Consider the following 25,473-nt stretch of genomic DNA (forward strand, 5'->3'; position numbering starts at 1 on the left):
CGATGTCTGATTGTTTTATGTCTTCTGTAAGTCTGTTGTAGAAAGTGTAATCTGCTTTCCAGCAGAACCAGAACCTGAGTGAGCCCTAAAGAAACTGATCAAACCGATTAGTTCTGGAGCAGAGGGAGGTGTGACTGTCCAGAGGAAAATACTGGATAAGCTGTTGGCTGCTGGTTTGCCAACTCAAACTTCACTACAAGAGAAGAAAAAGGAACACCAACGAAGAAGACGACAGCCAATGAGCGTGTGAGCGGGTACGAACGACCACTGTGATTGGCTTATGTGTAAAAAGAGGCGGGTCTTTTAGTGGTGCCGATTTAGTCGCTATATTTAGCAAGTGTTCAGACCCCGCTAGCGTTTTAAAAAAAATAAATAATAATATAAAAAAGTGACTAGCGACAAATCTAGCGACTTTTTCTGGTATTACTGGAGACGGAGGTGAATGAAGGTAGTTTATCTTCCCAAAGAGGAGCGGTGCAGACCCTCTTCTCGCAGCAGCACCAGCTGCATTCAGACGACGTTCCCTTGTTTCATGACCAGGCTGGAAATGAACGTAAAAGCTGCTGCTGGAGGATCCTACGCTGGCTCACCGTCAGAAAGTAATGTCTGGTAATGAAGAGTGTGGACAGAAATATTTAAAAAGTTAAAAGTGTTGTGACATGTTCCAGACTCCTTACACTTAAGAAAGGTAACTAAAAATAAATGTTGACAGAATTATTATTTAATTTTATTTAGTTGTTTGTTTGTTTATTTATTTATTTTTTATTTTTTTGCTTCCCACTACATTCCTCTTTATTGCAGCATCCATTACAGCTATATGTACCAGGCTTATTATGTTAATTAGCGACTTCTAGGACAGCCAATAGCTGCTGTTCTTACTGAGGAGTGGGAACAGTGGCTGGAGAGGAGCATCAGTCCCTGAAGCTGTTTTTTTTTTTTTTACCAGGAACTACATGGACCAGTCATACCATGCCCTGTGGGGGAAGATGGGGACAAAGTTGTCGTTCTGCTTCGACTACAAAGTGAAAATCAAATCAAATCTGATCTGATTTGACAAGTTCTATGTCAACTTGTTTTGTATTAGTGCACCCAGTAAGATGTTTTTTTTTTTATCAAGTGCTGCACAATAAAATGTGAATTGTAAACATTGTCATTTCTGAATTTATTGTTCAAGTTTTTAACACTAATACAGTGAGAATATACAGTGATATATATATGTATATGTATATATGTATATATATATATATATATATATATATATATATATATATATATATATATATATTTGTGTGTGTGTGTTTTCACTTCTGAGAGCTATAAACAAAATTACATGTGGAAACCATGTGTTCATGTTTAGAGTTTTTATTGATTTATTAAATGTATTTATTTTTATTTATTTGTGTGTAATTTATCTTTATTTAGTACTGTATTGAATTCCACTTATACTTATTTTTATGGATATAGTTGTATGGGTTAAAAGGCAAAAATGTATTGATACTGATTGATTTGGATTAAAAAGGTTTAACTAATTTATGGTACTGGTTTGGTATCATCCACCTCTTTTTATGAGAATTATATTTATGAATTTATGGTAATATAATACAGTAATGTTAATGTGAAAACGTGTATACATTACAAGCTGAGTATTAGAAGTTTGCTTTGCTCTGGTTTTCATTTTTATTTCTGCTCAGTTTTGATGAAAAAAAAAAAAAAAAAGCGGAAGAGGCGGCGCTTGTGCCTCCTTCTGATTGGCTGTCCTCTCCCTGGTTTCTCGGAGGAATGTGAGGGAGAGATAAACAGCGACAACGGAGAGAACTGCATCACTTTTTCTCAGTTATTCCGTCGACATGGCTGACACGGAGCGTTGTAGGACCTCGTGATGGAGCGGTAAGTAGACGGACCACCGCGATGTCACATAAAATCTGCTCGTTTTATTGATATTTCTCACAGCTAACGGCTCTGCTTTGATATCATTTGGCTTTTGCTGTAAAGCTGCAATAATTGTAGCCTCTCGCGCCAGTTAACGTTAAATAAATAAGCGGTTTGTCATTGGGCAGAATAACAGATCTTTGCTTAATTTGTCCCAGTTTCTTGTGGAAAAACAGCCGACACCGCCTCAGCGATCATAAATAAGCTACCTGCAGATAGGAGAGCTTCTCTGGAGATTACAGGCCACATTATTAAGAAACATAATACGATCCGGACGCCTTATAAGCAAAAGAAAATACTATTTGTTTAAAACCAAGAATTTTATGTATATGCGAAGGAGGTGAAAACATCCAGAGTATATTTGTTTTATACTTCTTAACATCCTGAAATGATTTGGTTGTCTTAACCAGACTGGCCCACCTTAAAAATCAATCAAACAATAAATAAATATACAGAATAATCCCGTGTTATGTCAAAATGATTGTTATAGTTATAAGTTGTTATAATATAAAAGGTGGTGTATGAGTTGGGAGCGTCCCTCTGTTAAGACCCGGCAATTATTCTTTTAGAGGCTGAGATAAAACAAAGCTTCCAACAAACATGACCAGCACAGATCTTCCAGGCTCGTTTTAGTCCTGTTAACCCTCCACCCGCACATTTATCCTCCTCCAGGAGTCTTCAGAGTGTCAGCCCCGTTTTATTTTACAGGGAGGGGATTGAAAATTGAAAACCTGTGTATGTAAAAGTCAGAGGGAAAGAGGTAGTGCATTTTAAAGGTGAAGTCCGCGTGCACAGAAAGAAAGGGTGTCAGGTGCAGTTGTGTGTTGGTGAACTGCCAGGTGTTCATCAGAGTGACAGTCAAACCTCTCATAGAGAAGAACAAACATGCCAACTCAAGCTGTTGTAATCAGTCAGCTTTACTTTCCAGCACCAGGAGTGAGCTGAAAATCGATAGTGTGGGAAAATATTAATACTGCAGGAAACTGCTGGGGGATTCTCTAGCCAACCTTTCCCAGGCTTCTTTTTGCCACACAATACCAAAATAAGAAACTACTCATACTCTGCCTCCAGCTTGCATTATGCATATTTAGCTTTGGAAACAAACAATTGCTCCTGTGATGTTCGTATAACGAATAATTCGATTTCAAACACTTAAACATTGGCAATTATCAAACCCTCTGTGTTTATGCAGCACAGGATGTCACTTGCAAAGTAATTACAAAACGACATGACGAAATAGAAACATTTCCTGTTTCTCTTAGATAGTTGTGCAGGTGGGCAGTACGCAGTAAGGAGTTAGACTGAAACTCCTTCATCTACCAGCCAAGGTTCAGGTCCTGACACACGTCTGCCCTCTTTTCTTCAAATAAAGGACACAAGTACCCCCCAAAAAACTTGTGCACGTGTCTATTACTATTAAAAAGTTATTAAACCTATAGTGCAGAAAAGATTTTTAAAAAGAAAAAGTTAAACTATTTTTGCTCAAACACTCAGCAGGTTAAACTGAAGATTGTTGTTTGGATCAGGTGCTTAGTCCAGATCCAAAAGCTGAGGCGTTTAAAAAACAATTATTTCATTTTTAAGTTAAAGTTAAGACAAATATGACGTGCTGTGCTGGTAATTTGCATAAGCTTGCTTTTAGAACTTGAAATCAAAACAAAGTGACTAGAGTCTGAAATTTGCCATCACTGTTATTGTAAGCAGCACAAATGAAACGCGGTGAATAATTAAAGCCTCCATGACTCCTGCCAGCTGTACGCTGATGACACCTCGCTCTGCTTTCTACACTGAAAGAGTTTCTGCTCCTATCAGGTAAAGGGTTGCAACTGTGGCCAGTAGCCAATATTTTCACCTAATCCGCAGCTGCTGGGATCCTTTAGCGCAGTGGTTCCCAACCTGGGGTCCGGGACCCCCCAAGGGCACTGGGGGTCCCCGAGGCTTGGAACATTCAGGACCATTGTGATTAATGTCCACACATTGTCCCCATTTAAGAAAAAAAAGGGTTAGGACATATGTTGTTAATTTAACTTTGAAGGACAGAAGAGCTTGTTTATGGTAAGAGTCTTACTGTGAAAGCTTAAAACCTGCATGGTGTCGGCACGCTGTGGGGCAGGTGGTCCATGGCGTTTTAGTATTTGCATGAAGCGGGTCTTCAAGGAAAATCGGTTAAGAACCGGTGCTTTAGTTCTGCATTGAGCTCCAATAACCAGAAAGACAGAACGGTTAGTTTTTTATTGTTTCAGTTTATACTCTACCTTTCCACCGTAACACCCCGTTTCCACCTTTAAAGCTCTTTTAGATTTGGTAACTTTTTTTTTTTTTCTCAGTGATAAACTTCCACAGCAAAGACGCACACGTGTGTGTGGATGTGTGTGTGTGTGTGTGTGATCAAGTTGGATCTGTGCATCGCTTGTGCAATGTGACCGTCAGCAACAGCGGTTTTTATATCTCGCCTTGTTTATTTTTTCACACAAGAGCGTCTGTTTGATGTTGAACTCTGTGTCTCCAGAACGAGAACCCGTGAGATCCAGATGGCTGCAGGCTTCAGCAGATAGATCAGAAGAGATCCACCGTGACTGAGAGCAACATGAGGCTCCTGGTACGCTGGACAGCATACAGGTGATGTTTCTGGACTGTAAGATCTTCTCACCTGCCTTCCTATAAGAGATTTTCAGCACTTTAAAACAGCAAGTGTGAGATTGTTTGGTGCGGTGCAACTATATAAATGTAAAACAAGACGATCAGCGTTTGAAAGTCTGGAAAAGGCTCCCTTCAAACCTGAGACAACTGTCGGCAAGCTCTTTGCTCAAGTCGCCCTGAAGAGACTGCAAGTTCTTGCTGAGCGGTTCTACCCAGAATCACAGTGTGGATTTTGAGCCAACAGGTCCACTATAGACATGGTCTTCTCTCTCAGGCAGCTGCAAGAGAAATGCAGAAATCAACAGCAGCCACTGTTCGTTGCCTTCATCGACCTCACGAAGGCCTTCGACCTGGTGAGCAGGGACGGCCTTTTCAAGATCCTCCCCAGGATCGGATGCCCACCCAGACTCCTCAGCGTGATCCAGTCCTTCCACAAAGACATGAAGGGCACTGTGGTCTTCGATGGCTCCACGTCGGAGGCCTTCAACATCAATAGTGGAGTGAAGCAGGGCTGCGTGCTAGCACCGACCCTGTTTGGCATCTTCTTCGTCGTCCTGCTGAAGCACGCTTTCAGAAATGCCACAGAACCTCAGAACCAGGTCGGATGGAAAGCTGTTCAACCTGTCCAGACTAAGAGCCAGGACCAAAGTCCAGATGAAGTGCCTGCGCAACTTCCTCTTCGCAGATGACGCTGCCGTTACAACCCACTCTGCTGAAGAACTCCAGCAGCTCATGGACTGCTTCAGCAAGGCATGTCAGGACTTTGGACTCACCATCAGTCTGGAGAAGACACAAGTCCTGGCACAAAACGTGGACCACCCACCACAGATTACAAACTCAGACCACGAGCTGAAGTTGTCCACGACTTTGTCTACCTCGGCTCGACCATCTCCGACTCCCTCTCTCTCAACTCCGAGCTGGACAAACAAATGGGCAAGGCATCCACCGCCATGTCCAGATTGACCAAGAGAGTGTGGTCCAATAACAAACTGACGGAGCACACTAAGATCCAGGTCTACAGCGCCTGCGTTGTGAACACACTCCTGTACAGCAGCGAGTCCTGGACCCTGTGTGCTCGACAGGAGCACAAACTCAATGCCTTCCACATGCGCTGCCTCCGACACATCCTGGGATTCTTCTGGCAGGACAAGGTGACAAACATTGTCTTCGAGAGACTGGGAATCCCCAGCATGTTCACCCTGCTGACGCAGCGACATTTGCCCTGGCTTGGTCACGTGGTGCGGATGGAAGACGGGCGGATCCCAAAAGACCTCCTGTATGGAGAACTGGCCCAAGGGCACCGCCCGACAGGCAGACCCCATTTGCGCTTCAAAGACGTTTGCAGGCGGGACCTGAAAGTCCTGGGAGCAAACCTCAATACTCGGGAAGCCATCGCCTCAGATCGGTTGGCTTGGAGGGCAACAGTTAGAGCAGGTCTCGCCAAGTTCGGCGCTGTGCTTGCAGAACAGTTCGAGACCAAGTGGCAGAGACAGAAGGCTGCAAACCAGACCAGCAGACCATCTACAGTCTTCCTCTGCAACATATGCAGAAGGGAAGGGACTGCTACTCCCGGATCGGGCTGATCAGTCACACCCGAAGTTGTACCACCAGACGAGACACCAACCAGGGCGCAGCTCCATAGTCCCTCGAGACTGACGGAGGCCTATGATATGATGATGTGTGTGTGTGTGTGTATCTATCTATCCATCCATCCATCCAGGCTCCATCTTACCCGTGACCCGTCATGGAATAAGGGGTACAGAGAATGAATGAATGAAAGCTATTAGCCAAAATGTTGGCATGTCTCAGCATGGTGTGCAGTGTGTCCTTAAAACATTTGAGGAAACTGAACAAGAGGAGGGCAAGACAGGATTAGCATCATGACACCCTGAACATAAAATGAGTTTTAAACTTCTGATTTAGTCTCATTGTGTAGCTGGATTGTAAACCTGGACAGGATAGAAATGCCTGGAAAACTTCCGTAGATCACCTAAAGGGTAGCTATCCATCACATTTTACCCCACAGAGATACACACTACTGCTCCTGAGACGCTGGTGATAGAAGAGATAACGCTTAAGGGCCTCGGTGATCTCAGGGAGTTTTACTGGTTAAATAGAAAACATTTGAACGTGAAGATCTTTCAGCTCTTACCTAAAACACTTCTCCAGGTGTGATTTATCAGGAGTTTATAACTTTACATTATCAAAGTTACATTGGGGAATTATTCACCAACTACACCTTCTTTGTTTACATGAAGCGCTTAAATAAAACTTTATCAGAGGGGAATTAACAGGGTTCCTGATGTCTGAAGCACTCTCCTTTGTTTACTGGTGGTTTTTCCTGTTGAACAAATGGTAACAGCTGGTTACTTTTGCTTGTTCGTGGGCCCACGCTGCCTGCTGTCGAGGATAAGATGGTTCATTAACTAGGCAAATTATTTATTATGAACTGGCTCAAGCTGACTGTAAAGTGCTCTGAGACGACATTGTTGTGCTGTACAAATAAAGCTGAACTGAACTGAATGTTGACTGCATCTCGGGTTGGAATGGAGGTGCTTTCTGTATTTTTTATTTTCCTATACAATAATCCAGTAATCCTACATTAATAGAAGTCTTTTCTTGCTTGTTGAAGACTTTCAGCCTGAAATCTAAAAAACTGGAGAGTTTAACACCTGAAAAGCTGCTGTTTGAAAGTTCCCATATTCATGAGTAATTATGTTTGTCTTTAATAATCTTCAGATCTTTTCACACCTGTTCTGGTTTTATCTGCTTTCTCCTGCTTCTCGTTGTTTTCTGCTGACATTTGGTGGCTTTTATTTAAAGGTTTCAGGCTGTGACAGAAATATGTTTCCTTACAGGCGGGTGCTGGTCGCCGCTGTGGCTTTGAGCCTGCTGTGTTTGGTGATGTTATCTCTACCGCTGGGCCGGACAGAGACCAGTAAACCCAGCGAGTGGAACGTCAGCCCAGCGCATAAGAAGGTAAGGAAAGTGGAGCAGAAAACAGGCTTCCTCTTATTTTATTCCCTGATAAACACTGAAAACATCCCTGATTGACTTCACTTCTTCCTGCGTCTAGCTCATACAAACAACACTTACCTCATGAGAAGTATGAATATTATTGACACTTGCAGTCAGAAACAAAACAGCCTGTAAATATTATTCTGACTGTGGGTTGTTGAGGATGTCTGATGGAGGTTGAACATGCAGTCTTGTATTGAGTAAACAAAAAATATACTTAGAGTTGGACACTAAGACTTAAACAGAGAGAAATGTTAGACAGATGAGTGAATAAAAGAATCACAAAGATTAGCTCTTTAAAACCTACAATAGACGTAGTCTACCAGAGCATCTTTCTACATTTTAGATGCATGGAACATTTTCATTGGCTATAAATTACAAGCCTTATCTTCTATCTGGGTAATATGCATGGAATAGATCCATACTAACACTCCGTTCCATGCTGTAGTTGGCTCTAGAGCTCCACATCAGGTGCTCATTTTTGTGGATGTGACTTCAGGCCAAAAGAAATTTTTAATATAAATAATTTCAATTTCCGGGTAAACTGAGGTCACTTCCTGTTTTTATTTACATGTATTCGCATGCAAGAAGACGACATGACAGTTGATGCTCACAATGTGATGATATATGGTGTAAAATGGCCCTGATCCTCGCCTGACCTGAACCTAATGAGACCTAATAAAAACTGGTTGGTCTTTCTTAAACGGGAGATTTACGGTGAAGGAAAACAGTCCACCAGTCTGAACAGGGTCTGGGAGGCTGTGGTTGCTGCTGCACAAAAGGTTGATCGTTACCAGATCAAGAAATGGACACACTCCATGGTCGGCTCGCCATCTGATGTCTTATGTGTGCGCTGTCCACCGCAACCACACACGTCCAGGAGAAGAGAAACCCGGTCCAGCCGTCCGAGCGTGGGCCAAACCCTCCCGGACATAAAAAATAATCCCATTAACTTAATATATTTAACAAAACTGTCACAAAACTGCCCTTAACTACAGTTCTGCCATCAACAGGCTGTAATTTCAGCTGTTAGGCTTCAGGAGTGCAAAGAAAACGATCTATGAACACCAAATACAGGCTTTTAATCGTAGAAAAAAAAAGCCATGAACAGAGATGCATGTTAGAAAGATTTCTAAATGAACAGTGGACACTCTGGTCGGGGAGAAGACACAGCTGTTTACTGCATACACGTCTTTATATACCTCATCAGCCCCTGGGAAACTCCAGAGTTGGGATTCATGTTGACCGACCACAGCAGGAGGGTAATAAAGTCCTTTTTACTGTATTCACTCCCTGAGGTTTTGGTGCTTGGTAGGTGCAGCATCTTCGTAGTATCAGGAGTAAATTCTGATTGGAAACTTGACCTTTTTTTTCTTTTTTTAGCAAAGCTTACGTTAAAACCTCCTGCTCTGCATCTCCTCTGATATTTGCACACCTGAGGATGCAGGGGGCAGAAAGGGGGAGGGGCTAGGCGGAGGGATACTTTACCTATTTGGTTTTAATTATTTAAAGAAAAACTATTTGTCTTCTCAACAATTTTTAAACGAAATGACAAACTATATGACCTGTTGAACTATTTATATTAATCTGTTAATTGTCATAAACTGTATTTATTATAGGTGAATCTGTTTGTACATGAGGGTCTATGACGGGTTACAATTGGAGCAACTATTCTTGGACTTAAAAAACAAACATGAAATTGTTCAGAAAATGAAAGAAAACTCTTTCTCTGTGAAGGCCATCAAGGACAGGACCATTAAAATACCAAAGGTCACGACTCACTGAACTGATTCCGCTCCAGCAGACTCATTCGTTTCTGATGAGTCGAGCCACGCTAGCGACACAGAGCAGATAGCTTTGATGATGCTCGGGTTTGGCATTTTCTTTTGTCATGACACATAAAAAGCAGCAAAATGTTAATATTTTCCTTGTTTATTTTGAGTTATTTTAAAGAATTAAGTAGGTTTTGCAGCTCAAAACTATGTTTATTTGGTGAGACAGGTGGTAAAAAACGGCTCTTTTATTAGTAAAGGCTGCAGACCTCTGATCTAGAAACAAGTCTGAGGAGGAGCTGTGCTACAGTTGAAGGTAAAAAGTGAACCTGAGCAGTTTTCCAGGTGATGAACGCCTCTATCAGTGGTCAGTCAGGAGGATCCAGGGATAGCCCCACAGTCTCCATAGAACCACCATGAGGATCCAGAAAGAAGTGAAGCCCAAGATAGTCTCTGATAGGAAGAGAGAATCCTTTACTATAAAACCTCCTTCGTCTCCATGGAAACCAGCGGGACCTTCATGGTTCATTTCAAAACAGCAGCAGTAAGACCTGGTTTCTGGTTCTGGCTGCTAGCTCCAGAGTTTCTGTCCCACCTTGATGAGACAGACGTCTCTGGAACCAGCAGAGTCTCTGCTGTCATGTGACTCCTGGTTTGTGTTTAGAAATGAGCAGAAGCTCTAACGTGGACAGAGATGTTCTCCTGGTTTCTTCACATGTAACTGCTGGGGTTTGAACTGTGTTTGGTTTGGATGCCGATGCTTAGTCTTTTAGCGGAGTTTCACCCGTCATGTTGCTAAGCTACGTCACTGCTCAGGAAGCTCTGCTCACTGCTTCGTTTTTGTTTATTTGTTTTTTATCTGCAGCTTGTGCATGAACACGTGCACAGAGTTCTGGAGGCTCAGTGTCGTCACAACAGCGCCAGACAGCACCTGTTGGCTCAGCTTCCTGCTTCTGGTCATGCGATCCAACCATTCCTCTGGAACAACCAGCCACTCCCTGACGACCTGTTCCTGTACCCACCGCCGTTCGGGTTCAGCGGTCTTCAGAGGAAAGTAGAGGAGCTGCTGCGGTGGGTGAGTGCAGAGAAATATTCCTGTATAATGACTCACAGAGGAGCCAAACTCATCTAATTTACAACTGACCTTCATAGTTAGAAGTTTAATATCTAATTCAAATCAAATTTTATTTATAAAGCACTTTTCATACATAAGTAGCATAAAGTGCTTTACATAATAATAAAATTCAAACAAAAACGATGTTTGTAAATAGAAAAGAATAAAACAGCAATTAAACATCTACACCTACTCTTCTTTCTCTCACACACACACTCATACCCAAAGAGAAAGGCGTTGTATTAATGAATGACTGATAGAAAACCCGTTACTGAGACCAGAGATTTTATTATCCCCCAATAAAATCTGAAGATATGAACAAATATTTTTGCAAGAAGAAGATAAAAACCTGCCAGAAAAAGTCTGAAATGACCCAACGTTGCTGCACTGCAGTGAAGGAAGGTCGCGTTTACAGTGAAGCCTTTGTTCATCTCAGCATGTGACCGCGTGAGAGGGACTCTCAGGTTTTAATTAGAAAAGTTCTGTGTTTCCTGGCGTGTGAGCGAGTGTTGGTGTTGACCAGTCAGGCCTCAGGTTTCACTTCTGTCTCCTTTAATCTGATCTTAATACAGGGACTTTATCACGAACTTCCTTTATTCAGTCACGTTGCAGTAGCGTTAGAGCTTATTTATGCGTGATTCCTTTTCTCTTCTTTTCTGTTAATGTCAAAACACAAAACTCTCCAGGAACAGACCAGAAGTCCTAATGGGAGAAAATAGCTAAACAAAAACGGGATTACAGGGAGGAAAATTCAGAAATCAGTATCAAAATTTCCTGAATTTGGCTTCTTGAAGCCTGATAGGGAAGCTTATTCTTTCCATAATAAATGAAACTCTACAGTCATGTATAGTTGCGTCTGGTTTGAGTCTTTATCTGTAATTCTTTTCCACGTTGCATGTTTTCTGAGAACTATTGCAGACCTGTGGAAACCCAGTAATCTCTCTGGAAGAACCACAACAAAATGAAAAACTTGTGAACATTTGAAGCAAAATAATCTGTTAGTGTTATCAGATAATTACACATCATTTAAATAAGGTAAATAACTTCAGCTCTGTCTATGAGCGTGGAAAGAAGAAATGTTCTGACGTTGATGAAGTTGCCTTCTGATCTTTGATATTAAAAAAGGGCGAATCTACTTCTTTTTGTGGAGCCAGACCACATTAGACCAGGTCCTGCTGAAAAACTAGGACAGGGCTCTGCAACCTTTCTAATCCTAAGATTCATTACGAGACCTTTCTGATGAATTTCTACTCCAGGACCATTTTTATTTCTATTTTTAAGTTTTAAAATAAAGGAAAATATAAAACGTCTCCAACAAGAGGATAGACAGACTTTTTCTATGGGATGTAGATATTTGTGGAAAAAAAAAGCCCATCGTTCCCAACCTAATGACGAGAAAAATAGATGTGTAGCAGACAAGGTCCATTTATTTATGTTGTTTTCGCCGTCTAGTACTAAAAACCTAAATTTGACATTATATCCATGAAAGAAGCTGATTTTGGGCATGTGGCAGGTGGCTTGCACAGCGCTGAACAGCCAGAATCCACCTTATCTTTATTTATGAAAGTTCTGACAGTTTTCCAGCCTGACATTTAGAGCAGAGGTCCCCAGTCCTGGTCCTCAAGGCCCTCAATCCTGCCGGTCTTTTGTTGTTTCCCTGCTGCAACACACCTGATTCAAATTAAACGGCTCTCTAAAAAGCTCTGCACAAGTCTGCTAGTAAACCATTAACCTGAATCTTATCTTCGGGGTCGTCCCTCAAAAAGTTTTGAAAACCACAATACCCCTCACCCCTTGGGCAAGCCCGGATTCAATCCAGCGATCTTCAGGTTGGCAGACGACTGAAGATCACTGTAAATCTTCCCTCGTGTTAAGATGGATAACTACTGCAGTGTGTGAAGTGGTGCTGGGAGGTCTTGACGAGCGTTTTCACAGTTAAAACCGGATGTGAAGATAACGTGATCTCAGTCAATAAATTTTAACCAAGTAAGAAATAAAAGACATGATTAATACTCCCGTTTCTGCCTTATGTTGGCTGGTCCTCTCAGTTTAGATGCTTGGAGGCTCTTTTATAATCCTGAAGCTGCTTTTAACCCAGAATCTCCCTTATAGGCACCAAAAGAGAAATTCAACAACCTGCTTTAATTAAACTTCAGATTTGATATTGTACTAGAAGGAATCTAAACGAAAGCAGTGATCGAGCAGTCCTCCTTTACAAATCATATGTTTTTAGTGGCAGGTTGATCCACTTCTACCAATTTCCACGAAAGTGTAGTTCATAAAGGATGTTCATGTGCTTCAACCATCTCATCATGGCTGCCACCTTCATACTAACTGGTTGTTTCACTCAGTCAGGAAGAAAAGTCTGAACCCTGGTAAAAACCCCGGTTGGTTACTTCTGCTAACGCTGCTCACGCCAAGCAAACGTTTACTCTGATAACAAAAAGACAAAGTCAAACATGAATGTGTTCTCTTTCATTTTGGTGTCTCTTCATTACTTTAAACACGTGATGCTTTTTATTTCCTGCCCTGAAGGCTGCGTTTCTTGTCTCATATGATTCAGTCTGTTATTTGTTGCATTTGAATTTATTAACGCGCTCTCCAGTTTCCAGTCTTCAGCAGGTCTGCAGCTTAACGCCAGCAGTGCATTTCACCCGTCTGGTTGTCTCTGTGCTGAAATGTTTCTGTTTCCAGCTTCCAGCCTCGGACTCTGCAGCCCTGCCAGAGAGGACGTCGGGGAAATGCCGCCGCTGTGTGGTCGTGGGAAACGGAGGCATCCTCAAAGGCCTGGAGCTGGGCCCACTGATCAATCGCTTTGATACCATTATCAGGTCAGAATTACAGTGTGATGACCAGACTTTAACCCCGTCTGCATATAGTAGTCCCTCATTCTACTGTTTGCCGTGGTGATGATGAACTCGGAGGACATCTGTTCAGATAACGAGTCGCTAAACAAGCAGAGAGTCTGTGTTTGAGTTTCAGGTTCAGTGCTGTGATGATCCTGATAAAGTCAGGGACTTACTGACCTTGTGTCTGTCAGGCTGAACAGGGGACCTCTGGGAGAGTTCAGCCATGACGTTGGGAATCGAACCAGCATCAGGATGAGTTACCCAGAGGGCACTCCGCTCCGGTGGGTGGACACAGACCCTCAGACTCTGTTTGTGGCTGTGGTGTATAAAGGCGGAGACCTGAGCTGGACCTCGGCGATGATAAACAAGCTCTCTGTGGTGAGTCCGCTGTTTACAGGACAAGCTGCAGTTTCAGGTTGTTTTTGTTGCTTTAACTTTCATTTTAAAATAGAAATTGTTTGTTCTGATAATGGATGGGTTTCCTTTAATTCTTTTTTTTTTTTACTATGTACCATTTATATGGTTTCTGTCATAATCTGGTTTTTGGTTTAGATCTAGTTCTTTGCAGTCGGTTTCATTTCTAGTCTCGTCATTTTTAAATCTGTCTTGTTTCCTGTTTTATTTTGGAGGGTTAATCCCTTAGTCTACTCCGCTTGCTTTACTTCCTGTTCCCGGCTTCCAACCTGCTTCTCTTTAGTAACCGGTCCCTCTGTATATGTGCTCCCGGTTTTCCTTTGCCAGTCATTGTGTGCGCTGTGTTTCTGCCCCCAGCGTCTTCCATGTTTGCCTCTTAGTTTGATTTTTTGAGCTCATGTTATTTTTGGATGTCCTTCCTGTTCAGTGCCTTTGTTTTCTGAACAAACCTTTTCCGGCTGCCTCCTGTGTCTCACCCAGCATGTGGGTCCTGCTCCCTCCACGACAACCTCATGTTGTTTCATATTGTGTTGTGCAAAACCCGGTTTTCCTCATATTTTTCGTCCAAGCAGCCGGATGTTCTTGTAAAATTGGAAAGTGATCTTAAGCAATAGTTCAGATCTTCTGAAAAGTCTTAACATATTTTGTTTTTTAAACCCATTTTGAGTCCAATCTTTTAACCTCTGATCTATGAATGACAAACCCCCAGTACTTTTTTATAGAAATGTTTGATTTTTTTTTACTATGTATTTAATATTATTCTTATTCATTTATTTTATTTAATTCCTGGCCTTTTCTTTTTACTTATTGTTTAACATATTTAATATGTTTTTATATAACTGAATAAATTCAGCTGTTTTGGAAGATAAAAAGGCTCCTAACTCACAGGATGAACTGGTGTTGTCAACTCATAACATTTTTTTGTTCCACTAAGAAAAAAAGAGCAAAAACATTCCTTTATTTTTTCTTTTCCTTTGAACAATAACATAAGAGTCCATGTTTTTTAACTAATGGTTGAGCTAACGGGTTATTAACCGGTGAAAAGGTCAACACTTTAAACAGTAATGGGATAACAAACAGTGGTGGGAAAAGTTTTTGCCTCCTTCCTGATTTTATCACACTTAAATGTTTCGGATTAAACTAATTTAAATATTAGTCAAAAACAACACAAGTAAACACAAAATGCAGTTTTTATTATTCCTCCAAGCCTACGTGGCTCTGTGTGAAGGAGGTCGGGCCTTCCTCAGCAGCAGCAAGCGTTTGCGATAACTTGTCATGAGTCTTTTCCAGCTCTGTGGAGGAGTTTGGGCCCATTGGAGGGTTTCCGAGCATGAACCTGTCACAGCGTCTCAGTAGGACTCATGTTCTTCAGCCATTCAGAGGTGGACTTCCTGGTGTGTTTTGGATCATTGTCGGGCTGCAGAACCCAAGTTCGTTTCAGGTTGGGTCATGAACAGATGGCCGGACGTTCTTTTTCAGGATCGTTTGGTAGAAGCAGAATTTGTGGTTTATCACAGCAGATCCTGACCATCATACTACCACCACCATGTTTTACTGTTGGCTGTTGGAAAATGTACATGTCATTGTACTCTGTGTCTGAACATCGTATACGCCGTTAAACTCACTCATTGTGGAGGAAGTTCACCTTCACCCTGCTTGCTGCTTACATTTGCCTATAAAGAGAGTTCCTCTTTAAGTTCCTGTTCTTCGGTTTATTAGAGGTTGCTCTAATGTCAGTCTGACCACAGAATGTACCAGGACACATAAGTTGATTGTTCTTCACCTCTGAATGACACCCCTCGCCCGTTTTTCACAACTCTGCAGTCAGCTGTTGACTTCTCATGGTTGCAGTCATCATTGAATAAATTTACTTACTGATTCACCTGATTGAGTGTTTGATCATTTTTGCACGTTGTTTTTTTTAAATGCGGTGCTACTTTTACTCCAGATGTAATGGGACCCTCACCTTGCAACCGTTCAACTTTTGTCTCATCACAGAGGATTGTCCCAAAAGTCTCGGGGATCATCGAGATTTTCTGGTAAAATTGAGACGATCCTAAATGTTGTGTTTTGCTCGGCAGCGGTTCTCCTGTTGGAACTCCATGGAGACCATTGTTACCCAGTCTCTTTCTCATGGTGGAGTCATGAAAACTGACCTTACCTGAGGCTGTGAGGCCTGCAGGTCTTTGGATTTTAAAGGGATTTCTGGATTGAGAGCAGGTGTGGCAGTAATCAGGTCTGAGTGTGATAAACCAAGTTATGTTTTAACGGGGAGGGGGGTCTCTTTTTCACACAGGGCCATGTATGTTTGGATTTTTTCTCCCTTAATAATAAAAACCTTCATTTAAAAAGTGCATTTTGTGTTGACTAATATTTAAATTTATTTGATGATCTGAAACATTTAAGAGTTAAAAAAAAAACATGCAAAATAAAAAAAGAAATCAGAGAGGGGGCAAAAACTTTTTCACACCACTGTAGTTTGGGTATAACATGGTGGTAGAAACAGCTCAGGCAGGGTTATTTCTGCAAATCTTTAGTAAAATTCATTGTAGTCACTGATGAACTTCCTCAACCAAACAGTAGAGAAGCCATTAAAGGGTTAACAGACAAAAAGATCCATCATTTATTCCTGTTTTAGTTTAATCTGTGGTGAATGCCAAAGATAACAGTGTGATTGACTTAAAATAAGTTGATTCCCAAAGAGCTGTTAGCTGAAAACTTGGCATCAGCACGGTGTACAGAAACTGGACACGTGGACAAGAAAACTTACTGGCCTAGAAAATGGTCTGTTTCAGAAGAATAACCTGAAAGTGAACGACCAGCAAAGACCTGAGAGATGCATCTGGACGTCACCTGGTCCATCTACTGTTGCTGAAGCCTCGTCAGAAATGATCCTCTGGACAGAGAACAGAACAAAAGGCAGACACATCCAAAGAAGATGTTTGAAAAGTCCTTCAAGGGTCCCTGAAGACTACCTAAAGAAACTGCAGAAACTTTTTCCCTTTTTTAAATATTTCATTTATATTTACACGTCGGTAAATCTGTACATCAGTTTCCTTTTCCCCCTGATGTTTGCACATTATTTTGCACAGCTGTTTACTTGTTGTTTAATGTGCTCATTTATCAGTCTTTGTAAGGACACTCCCTGTCTCAGCTGATCTAAAACACCTGGTCTGTGGTTTGTGTTGCAGCCTTTGTGGGACTGGCTCTTCTTCTGGCAGAAGGTTCCAAATGAAATCCCTCTGGAGCCCCAGATGTTCAGACTACTGAACCCTCACATCATCAGACTGACTGCATTAGACCTCCTCAAATACCCCAAACCCAGACCTCGTCTGTGGGGCTGGGACCAGGTAGAAGACACATGATCAAGCTACTGAATCTGTCTCTTTATTGTTGGAACAAAATAAAGACACTACACACCTAAAAAAGAAAAAAGTACCGACTTGGTCGTGAGTTTGACTCTATTGAAGCACCGTTACGGGAAGATCCGTCTGGAAAAAAGCGGCGTGTTATTTCTGTAACCGCACCCACCCCTCATGTTTTAGTTAGGATGGGGGATAAAAGCCACTGTTACATGTTGATTTAAGGTAACCCAGAAGAGCCCGGCGTGACATATTTGTCACATACAGTTTGAGACATTTTGCTTCAATTTATGGTTTAAACTTTGCTCAAAATCCTGTTGAACACAATCTGATACTCGTCTTCTGTCCTCTAATAGATACCCAGAAGCAGAAAAGCACAGATTTAATCAACAAAAGGAAAATCTGTTGCTCCAAACAAGGAGCCGTTCCTGCTCTGTTTTAATGCCAGGTCGCACAGGAAGGGACTTTTTATCAACCAATCAATGGATTGCATTGTGTAAAACTCCTATTTTACACACTCCGGTCGGGTCGGTTAGATTGGTATCCCAACAGAAGGGTCCCAACAAATAGGACGGGTCAGGTCGGATATTTGGGTACCTGTCCCAGTTTTCACGTGTGGAAACACAAAACAATGCCTCCCACCCCGCCCATCGTTGGTGGAAACGGGGCTTTAGATCCATTTAACGCTAGAAGCCCCACAGCTGCAAAAATGTTAGTAAGGCCAGCGCAGTTCATCAGCTGTTCTCGCTATTAACGCACCCACCCCTCAGGTCGAACTTCCAGCTCAGGTCTCTGTTGTAGGTACGCTATCAGACCTGATCTGCTCTGGCTGTTGATTGCCATGATAGCATAAATATTCTTCCTGTTACAAACCATCAGATTCTTTTATATTTTAAGGTTGAGGAGGATTAATGTCCCCTCTCGGTTGCCGTAAAGAGGAAGACTGCAGCACAGGCTGGAGGGATTTGTAGTTCCAGGTTAATGAAAGACCCCGATCCCTGCAGAAAGCAATGCCCCATCTCAGTCAGGCGAACGTCACGAAGCTCGGTCACATTCTGCACAATCTGCAGAGAGCGTGCGCAGCATTTGAAACTAGCAGGACGGAGCTGCTGAATGCTGCAAATCATCTGCATCCACAAAATGAACTACAAGTTAAGTCCAGAGTTGAACCAGTTCATGTAGAGACAGATATACGAGCATTTTCACTCCCTAATTCAGGTCAAAGAGTGAGATAAAAAAAAATCAGCTGTGTTTACCACTAATATTTAGTTAGTTATGTCCTGTTTATACACATGATAAATTCCTGGTTTGTATGAATAACAGAGAAAGTAGCGTGTGGGTTGGAAGAGGAGTGGGGCAGCAAATCACAAACTTTTGTAATTCCCAAGTAAACTCCATTGTTCGGATGGACTAGCAAGCACGTGAATGAGCATGAAGTGTTTCACCAAGTCTCTTCATTTCCGTGTTGTTCTGGGCAGTATCTGCTGTGATGAAGGCACGGTGACTTCTCTCCACATAACAGTCGTGTGACAGTAGATGTTTACATTTCTTTTGGCAGTGGACAGAGAAGTAGGTGGATCTAATGTAGACAAAATTAAGATTTAGCACAAAAATATTCATCAGTGCAGATTTCAGCTCTTTCCTGTGAGGTGTAAGAGCCTGTGTAACCAACCGTCTGCTCTTTGGTTCTGAAAACCTGCCAGAGTACCTGATTCAATCAACCACAGGTCAGGAAAGGTTGATAAGGTGTGGCAGAGGGAGGGGGCTGCAGGAGAAACTGAACATCCTGGGACTTCTAGTGTTAACTGGAGTCAGGCGTGTTGAAGCAGGAATACGCTGAAAACCTGCTGGATTGTGGAGCTCGTAGCACTGAAGTGTGAGTTGCCCTGTTCTAATGTAACTACAGTTATCACAGCCGCGGATGTGAGTGTGTTAGAACTGTTTCTCAGTCCAGGTCCTCAGGACCCCCTGCCTGCATGTTTCAGGTAACCCTCCTCTAACACACCGGAATGGCTTGTTAGCAGGCTGCAAAGAGCTCCATGAGGAGGTCATTATTCTCAATCAGGTGTGTTGGAGTAGGAACACGTCTAAAGGCCGTATCCACCGGGTGCTGTACGTCGTTACGGCTGCACCACGGCCACCGCAGCCACTCGCAGCCACCACAACCACCACAGCCACTCGCAGCCACTCGCAGCCACTCGCAGCCACCCGCAGCCACCGCAGCCACTCGCAGCCACCCGCAGCCACCCGCAGCCACTCGCAGCCACTCGCAGCCACCACAGCCACTCGCAGCCACCACAGCCACTCGCAGCCACCACAGCCACTCGCAGCCACCACAGCCACTCGCAGCCACCACAGCCACTCGCAGCCACCCGCAGCCACCCGCAGCCACTCGCAGCTACTCGCAGCCACCCGCAGCCACTCGCAGCCACCACAGCCACTCGCAGCCACCACAGCCACCCGCAGCCACTCGCAGCTACTCGCAGCCACCACAGCCACCCGCAGCCACTCGCAGCCACTCACAGCCACTCGCAGCTACTCGCAGCCACTCGCAGCCACTCGCAGCCATTCAAGTCACTGGTTTGGTTCCCACCGGGCCGCCACAGTGCTTCTCTGAAGAGAAAAAATAGTTTATTATTCCATGAAGTTGATGGATAACAAAAACTACCCATCTCCTCAATGATGATCCACCACAGTTTCCCTCAGAACATGAAGTTTTACTTTCCAGGAGGTGCTACAGATCATCACTCACTACAAGCTCTCCTTCCTCACAATTCTTCTCTACAAACTTGATATTCCAGAAAGATCAAGAAAGTCAAGCTGCCAGCGTTTGCTGATCAGTGAGGTGTTGTTTGCACCTTTTTATTAGATTAGTTAGTTGTGTTTATAAGATAAATTTTACTGTTTTATTGCTGTGGAATATTTAGTTCTACTTATATTTTACTGTCTGACTTTATAGTTCCTATTATTGCCTCTTTTTTATTTAGAATTTCCCTCCAGAGACAATAAGGTTTATTCTGATTCTGTAAGTGGTGAATTTATGTGAAGTTAAATAAAATTTACTATTTATTCATATGAGTAAGCAAAGACAACAGGATCTCTCTTGAGCTTCAGAGAATAACTCGTATTTGATGACTGAAGTGTTTATTAGTCCGTTTGTCTCCATAATGCGATAAATGAAAGTTTTGCTTCTGTGTCTTTATTTCTGCAGAACGTGCCGACGTTGGGCGTCTCTGCGCTGACTTTGGCCAGCCTGCTGTGCGACGAGGTCAGCCTGGCAGGCTTCGGCTACAACCTCACCCACCGGGAAGTGCCGCTGCACTACTACGACCGCCTGCCCATGAGCGTCATGCAGCAGCAGAAGATGCACAACGTGGACCAGGAGACTCTGTTCCTCCGGAGACTCGTCAGAGAGGGAGCCATCTCCGACCTGACGGGAGGCATCCACTGCTCCTTCTGCTCCAGCTGACCCTAAAGATTTACCACACAGTACTACTACTAAGACAAATAATTTAAAAAATACTTTAATTTAAAACACTTTAATTTGCCTACAAGATATTCTCTGACACATCCAACTCCAGCTAAGTCCATAATATAGTGTTTCTCTATTTGCACAAAAATAATTAATATTTTTTCTCAAATATTTAATCAACCAAAAAGACTTTTCAGTGAAATGTTTTCCAGCGACGTGTTAATGTTTGTGTTTACACTGGAGCAAAAATAGATGCATATTAATCATTACAGTATTTATATCAACTGTATTCATTTGCAGGATTTGTTAAATGTCTTCTCGTATTTGAAGCAGGCTGTGAAAGACGTCTCGTTTTTATTTTTATGTTGTGGAAGCTGTTAAAATGATTTTATGAGAAATATCTTAACTTCTGGATCTTTCAGGAGCAGCTTTTTTTTAAGTGCACACATTTTTTAGAAAGGTCACATATTAATGTTTATTTGTAGCTGAGCTGTAGGACGTAAACACACCAACCAGTAAAACCTTGTTTATTCAACATGCAGCTTCCCTGTTTTTGTATTTTTTATGTTCACATGTAACGTGTCTTTTTCATTGAAATTAAATTATGAACATAAACAGTTTGTTGTCCAGCATCATTGTGAGTTAGAATGCATACGGGCCCGTTCTTCAGCTTGTTTCCATTAGATCACTGGTTCCCAGTCTGCAGTATTTTCCCTCAGGACCCCTTCATGCATCTACCAAAAGGAGCCTGAGTTGATGCAACCTTGTCCTTGAAGTAAAACCATGGGTTTGGTTTGTGAGTGACTTTATGAGCAGACTCGTAGACCAGCCCTACCCGGTTTATGAGTCTGCTCCTCATGAAATATTCATTCATTACAACATGAGCACCAGAGATCAGGGGTGCCAGTTTACACTTCAGAGACCACATACATGCTAAGCTGCAGTAAAATAACAGCATAAGAACCTTAAAAATAATCAAACTCCATATTTTTCCTCTATTTAATGCAAAGAAGTAAAAGTAAATTATCCCAATGTTTGTATTTACTGAACTATCCTTTTAGAAAACATGAACAACCTGAAATTTCTGGAAAAAAGTGCAGTTTCAACTAGTTTAGCTCAGAAACACATTTATTTCATATATGTATATATTTCATGTTTTTCTTTTATCATTTATTTTATATTTATTTATGTAATATATACAAAAAAAATTTTCCTTACAAATATATAAATTTAAATAAAATTTTAATATATTTTATGAAATCTTTTAAACTTCTATCATTTTTTTAAACTTCATATATCAAATTAATTTGTGTATTTATTTAATTAATTTACACATTTTATTTATTTGACATATTTATTCATTTAAAATGTTTGTTACTGCTCCCAGATCACAATGGACCTACAAAACAATAAACATTTCATCTGGAACTGAGGAATCCAGGATTTCACATGATGACCAGAGTAACTTTTCCAGACCTGGAAGTTCTTCTAAACGTGTACATTTCCACATGCGTGTAGTAATCCTGACTCACCGTGTCACACAAACTAAAGTCACATCTATTAAATCAGAAAGCGTGGTGTAATATTTTGGAAAAGCACAAATTTTAGTATGGCACTGTGTGTGTGTGTGTGTGTGTGTGTGTGTGTGTGTGTGTGTGTGTGTGTGTGTGTGTGTGTGTGTGTGTGTGTGTGTGTGTGTGTGTGTAAATACACAGAGTAGTACTGTGTGTATGTAGTGGGGAAATTTATCCCGGTCAGATTGGACCCTCTGGTGGGCCAATTTTGATCCCTGGGCCATATGTTTGACACCCCTGCCTTTACCACAGACCACAGAAGCATTTCTGAAAACACAAATTTTGGGTCTGATGGGTATCAGCAAAGATCGCTCCAGAACCTGAAGTCTGAAAAACAAAGCTGAGCTAATAATGAGGGAGGAAGCATCACGGTTTGCTGCTCGGGTCCTGGAGTCACTGAGGCAACAATTCTTCAACATTTTTATCTAGTTTATAGAAAACAGGACCCAGAACTTTAGGAGAGGTTGGATAATGGAGCTCAACACTGACCCAGATCGGATTCTTGACCTTAACCCAACCTGAGATCCAGAAACAGGCCCTGAACAGACCTGTTCAGTCAAGTCGCCTCACAAATATTTATGCACTGAGAAAGTTTAGATGGGAAATCTGCTCCAAAGTTCTTCCTCCTTGTTCTAGTCAAACAGAGGTCAAAATGTTTGTTGCCATGGGTACAGCAAGGAAACAGGTTTCCCTGTACAAAATCTTACTTTACCGTCCATGTTGAATACCACCGAGAATTAAGAGGAGTTTAAAAGTATAAGTATGCAAATTAAAATAAAATAATTTAAAATACAGGCAGTTACGGGGGAAATGGAGGATGCAGCTGCAGCAAATAAACAGTTGAGTTCATGACTTTCTTCATTAAACATGCTCAAGAAAACCTTTTCAAAGCATTCATGAACATCATGCAGCTGTTCATATTGTTCATGCTGGTGTTGTCCAGCAGGTGTAGCCATAAAGCTTGGAACTAAAGGACGACCTGCCCCTTGCTTCAGTAATAAACTCATTTAGATGTGATAGGAGGTTGTTTATTGGCGTAAATTGTAGGTTAAAGGTGATGCAAACCGCTCACGAAGCAGATGATTTCAGTGTGAAAGCTGAGTGCTCGCAGCCCGGGATGCTCCAGTTAAAGATTACCACTGATTTACTTCTCAGCAGCACATGCTGAACACACACACCCTCTTTGAGGAAGTTGTAATTATATTTACCATAAGATTTCAGAGCAGGAGACAGCTGGACGCTGCAGAGCAGCAGCTGCATCCTGTCAGTCACTGGGGGATATTCAGAATTAAAGCCTTTGTTTCCGAGCAGCTGAAGGTTAACTTGGCAGAAAAAGTCAGTAAATGAATGTTTGGAACATTCCTTCGTTGTAACGATGCTTCTTGGTATAAAACTTACATTGTTGGAAAGTCTGTTTATTTCTCTTTCACATTTGTAAGGAAAGTGCATTTGTGGGATGAGCAGCAGAGTTGAGTGTGTGGGTTGTAAAACTGTCCAAATCCTCTCTGCCTATGTCAAACAGCTGATTCTGCTGTTGACTCTTGTTGAGCTTCTGGTACCTCGATGATGATACTCAGGTGTCTGATTAGCAGACTGTGAGAATAGACGCTGTTTCAGCTGTCAGTTGGATTGTGGGTCAAAGTGTGGAGAAGACCTGGGAAACTATGCTGATACCCCCATAGGGTAACGGCTTGTGGTGGAGGCAGTGTGATGATGTGGGATGGCACCTTCCTCCCTGGAAACACAGGACTTGTTATCATTGGATGAAATCTCAGTGCAGTGAGATGTGGAGAACCCATATCTCTGCAGTCTTGGACCAAACCGTATCCTCCAGGATGGCAACGATCTAACAGCTGTAGGAGTCAGCGTGAGAACGGAAACACCGCTAACATTTGCAGACAGTAAAGTTATTGTCAGTCTGCTGCATGGTGATGAGGACAACCACTGGCCAGTGTGGTGCAACGAAGCCCACCTGCACCTAAACGGGGAAAAAACAAAAGAAGTGACTGATATTAGAAAGTCCTCTCTGTCCATCACAGACCAGCATTATCAGCACTGAAACAGAGATGGTTGAACGATATAAGTACCTCGGCATGCTTTCAGGTAATAAGATGCTAACGTGATGCTAATGTGATGCTAACATGGAAGCAGGAGGACCACGGGCACCAACGCCTGAACTTCCTGAGCAGGTTTCCGGTTTTCAGTGTGGACAGATAAATTATTACTCTTTTTATATTCCTGTTCTGTTTTAACATTTCTCCTTATTTCTTGATTTGTAAAAGTTAAAAGCAAAAATTCTGCTAAGTTCAGCATGTGGTGATGGTGGCCTCCCACAGACCTCCTGCTTGCTGTGTACCGTGTAGCAGGTAACCAGAGGCGTTGTGGGAAACCAGAACCAGCCTCTGGGGCTGGGCGGGTACATCCAGATATCCATTTAAGCAATACTTGCCCTGGATTTACTTAGAATCGGATCAAAATCAAACTTTCCAGGATGGCCCAGCCCTACCAGCCTCTACATATAGTCTGATAGGCTGGAAACACAGAGCCAATTTCTTCCTCATGCAATACCTTTTTGAATAGGGACATGTGATCTTATGCACCTTTTTTTTTTATTTTATTTAATGATCACATTTTGGGTATTGTTTTTAATCCATTTAAATTGTTTTACTTGTTTGTTTTTGTGGTTTTTATGTGGTGTTTTTACTGGAAAGTCATATATATATATATATATATATATATATATATAATACTTTCACATTATTATATTCCTGTTAGTTTTTTTTTCCTGATAGTATAACAGTGTGGGATGAATTTCAATTTATCTGAAGGAACCTCCTAGAGGGACTGTTAAGGTTGTCTGAAGTCTGAAATGAAGAAGTTGTTAAATTATTAATATGTCTTGTTTCTTCAGACTTCACTCATCCAATCCAATAAACAACACCAAGCAAGAGACAACAGCAGAATAAGTGGTTTGATATTGGTGGATAATATTTTTTAAGTTTTCCGTGGGAGCAACACACATTTTTGGACAGTTTTACATCCCACACAGTCAACTCTGCTGCTCATCCCACAAATGCATTTGTCTTACAAATGTGATTCAATTTAAAAGAGAACTAAACAGATTTTCCAAAAGTATGACATTTATTACCAAAAAGCATTGTTACAAATAAATAATGAACCAAACACTCATCACAAGTAAACAAGACAAGCTTTTCACTAAATTCATTCAATGAGACTTAACATGACCGGAAGTTAGAAGGTTTCACTTTCAAAGTAAGTGTATCTAAAACTGTAATGATGACGCTATAAAATAAACACGCGGTTATAAA

At 41.9% G+C, this 25,473-nt stretch overlaps 1 protein-coding gene across 1 annotated transcript; it reads left to right on the forward strand.

The window, feature by feature from the left end:
* The first annotated feature begins 1,749 nt into the window (after positions 1-1,749).
* On the forward strand, positions 1,750-21,185 carry st3gal5 (ST3 beta-galactoside alpha-2,3-sialyltransferase 5). Its single transcript, XM_041990291.1, has 8 exons — positions 1,750-1,887; positions 4,439-4,548; positions 7,428-7,548; positions 10,225-10,434; positions 13,168-13,304; positions 13,514-13,700; positions 16,928-17,086; positions 20,310-21,185. The coding sequence occupies exons 2-8, from the start codon at positions 4,517-4,519 to the stop codon at positions 20,565-20,567; spliced, it is 1,104 nt and encodes a 367-aa protein (XP_041846225.1). The 5' UTR covers positions 1,750-1,887; positions 4,439-4,516; the 3' UTR covers positions 20,568-21,185.
* The last annotated feature ends 4,288 nt before the right edge of the window (positions 21,186-25,473 follow it).

This window comes from Melanotaenia boesemani, chromosome 7 (genome assembly GCF_017639745.1).
Source record: "Melanotaenia boesemani isolate fMelBoe1 chromosome 7, fMelBoe1.pri, whole genome shotgun sequence".
Lineage (NCBI taxonomy): Eukaryota > Metazoa > Chordata > Actinopteri > Atheriniformes > Melanotaeniidae > Melanotaenia > Melanotaenia boesemani.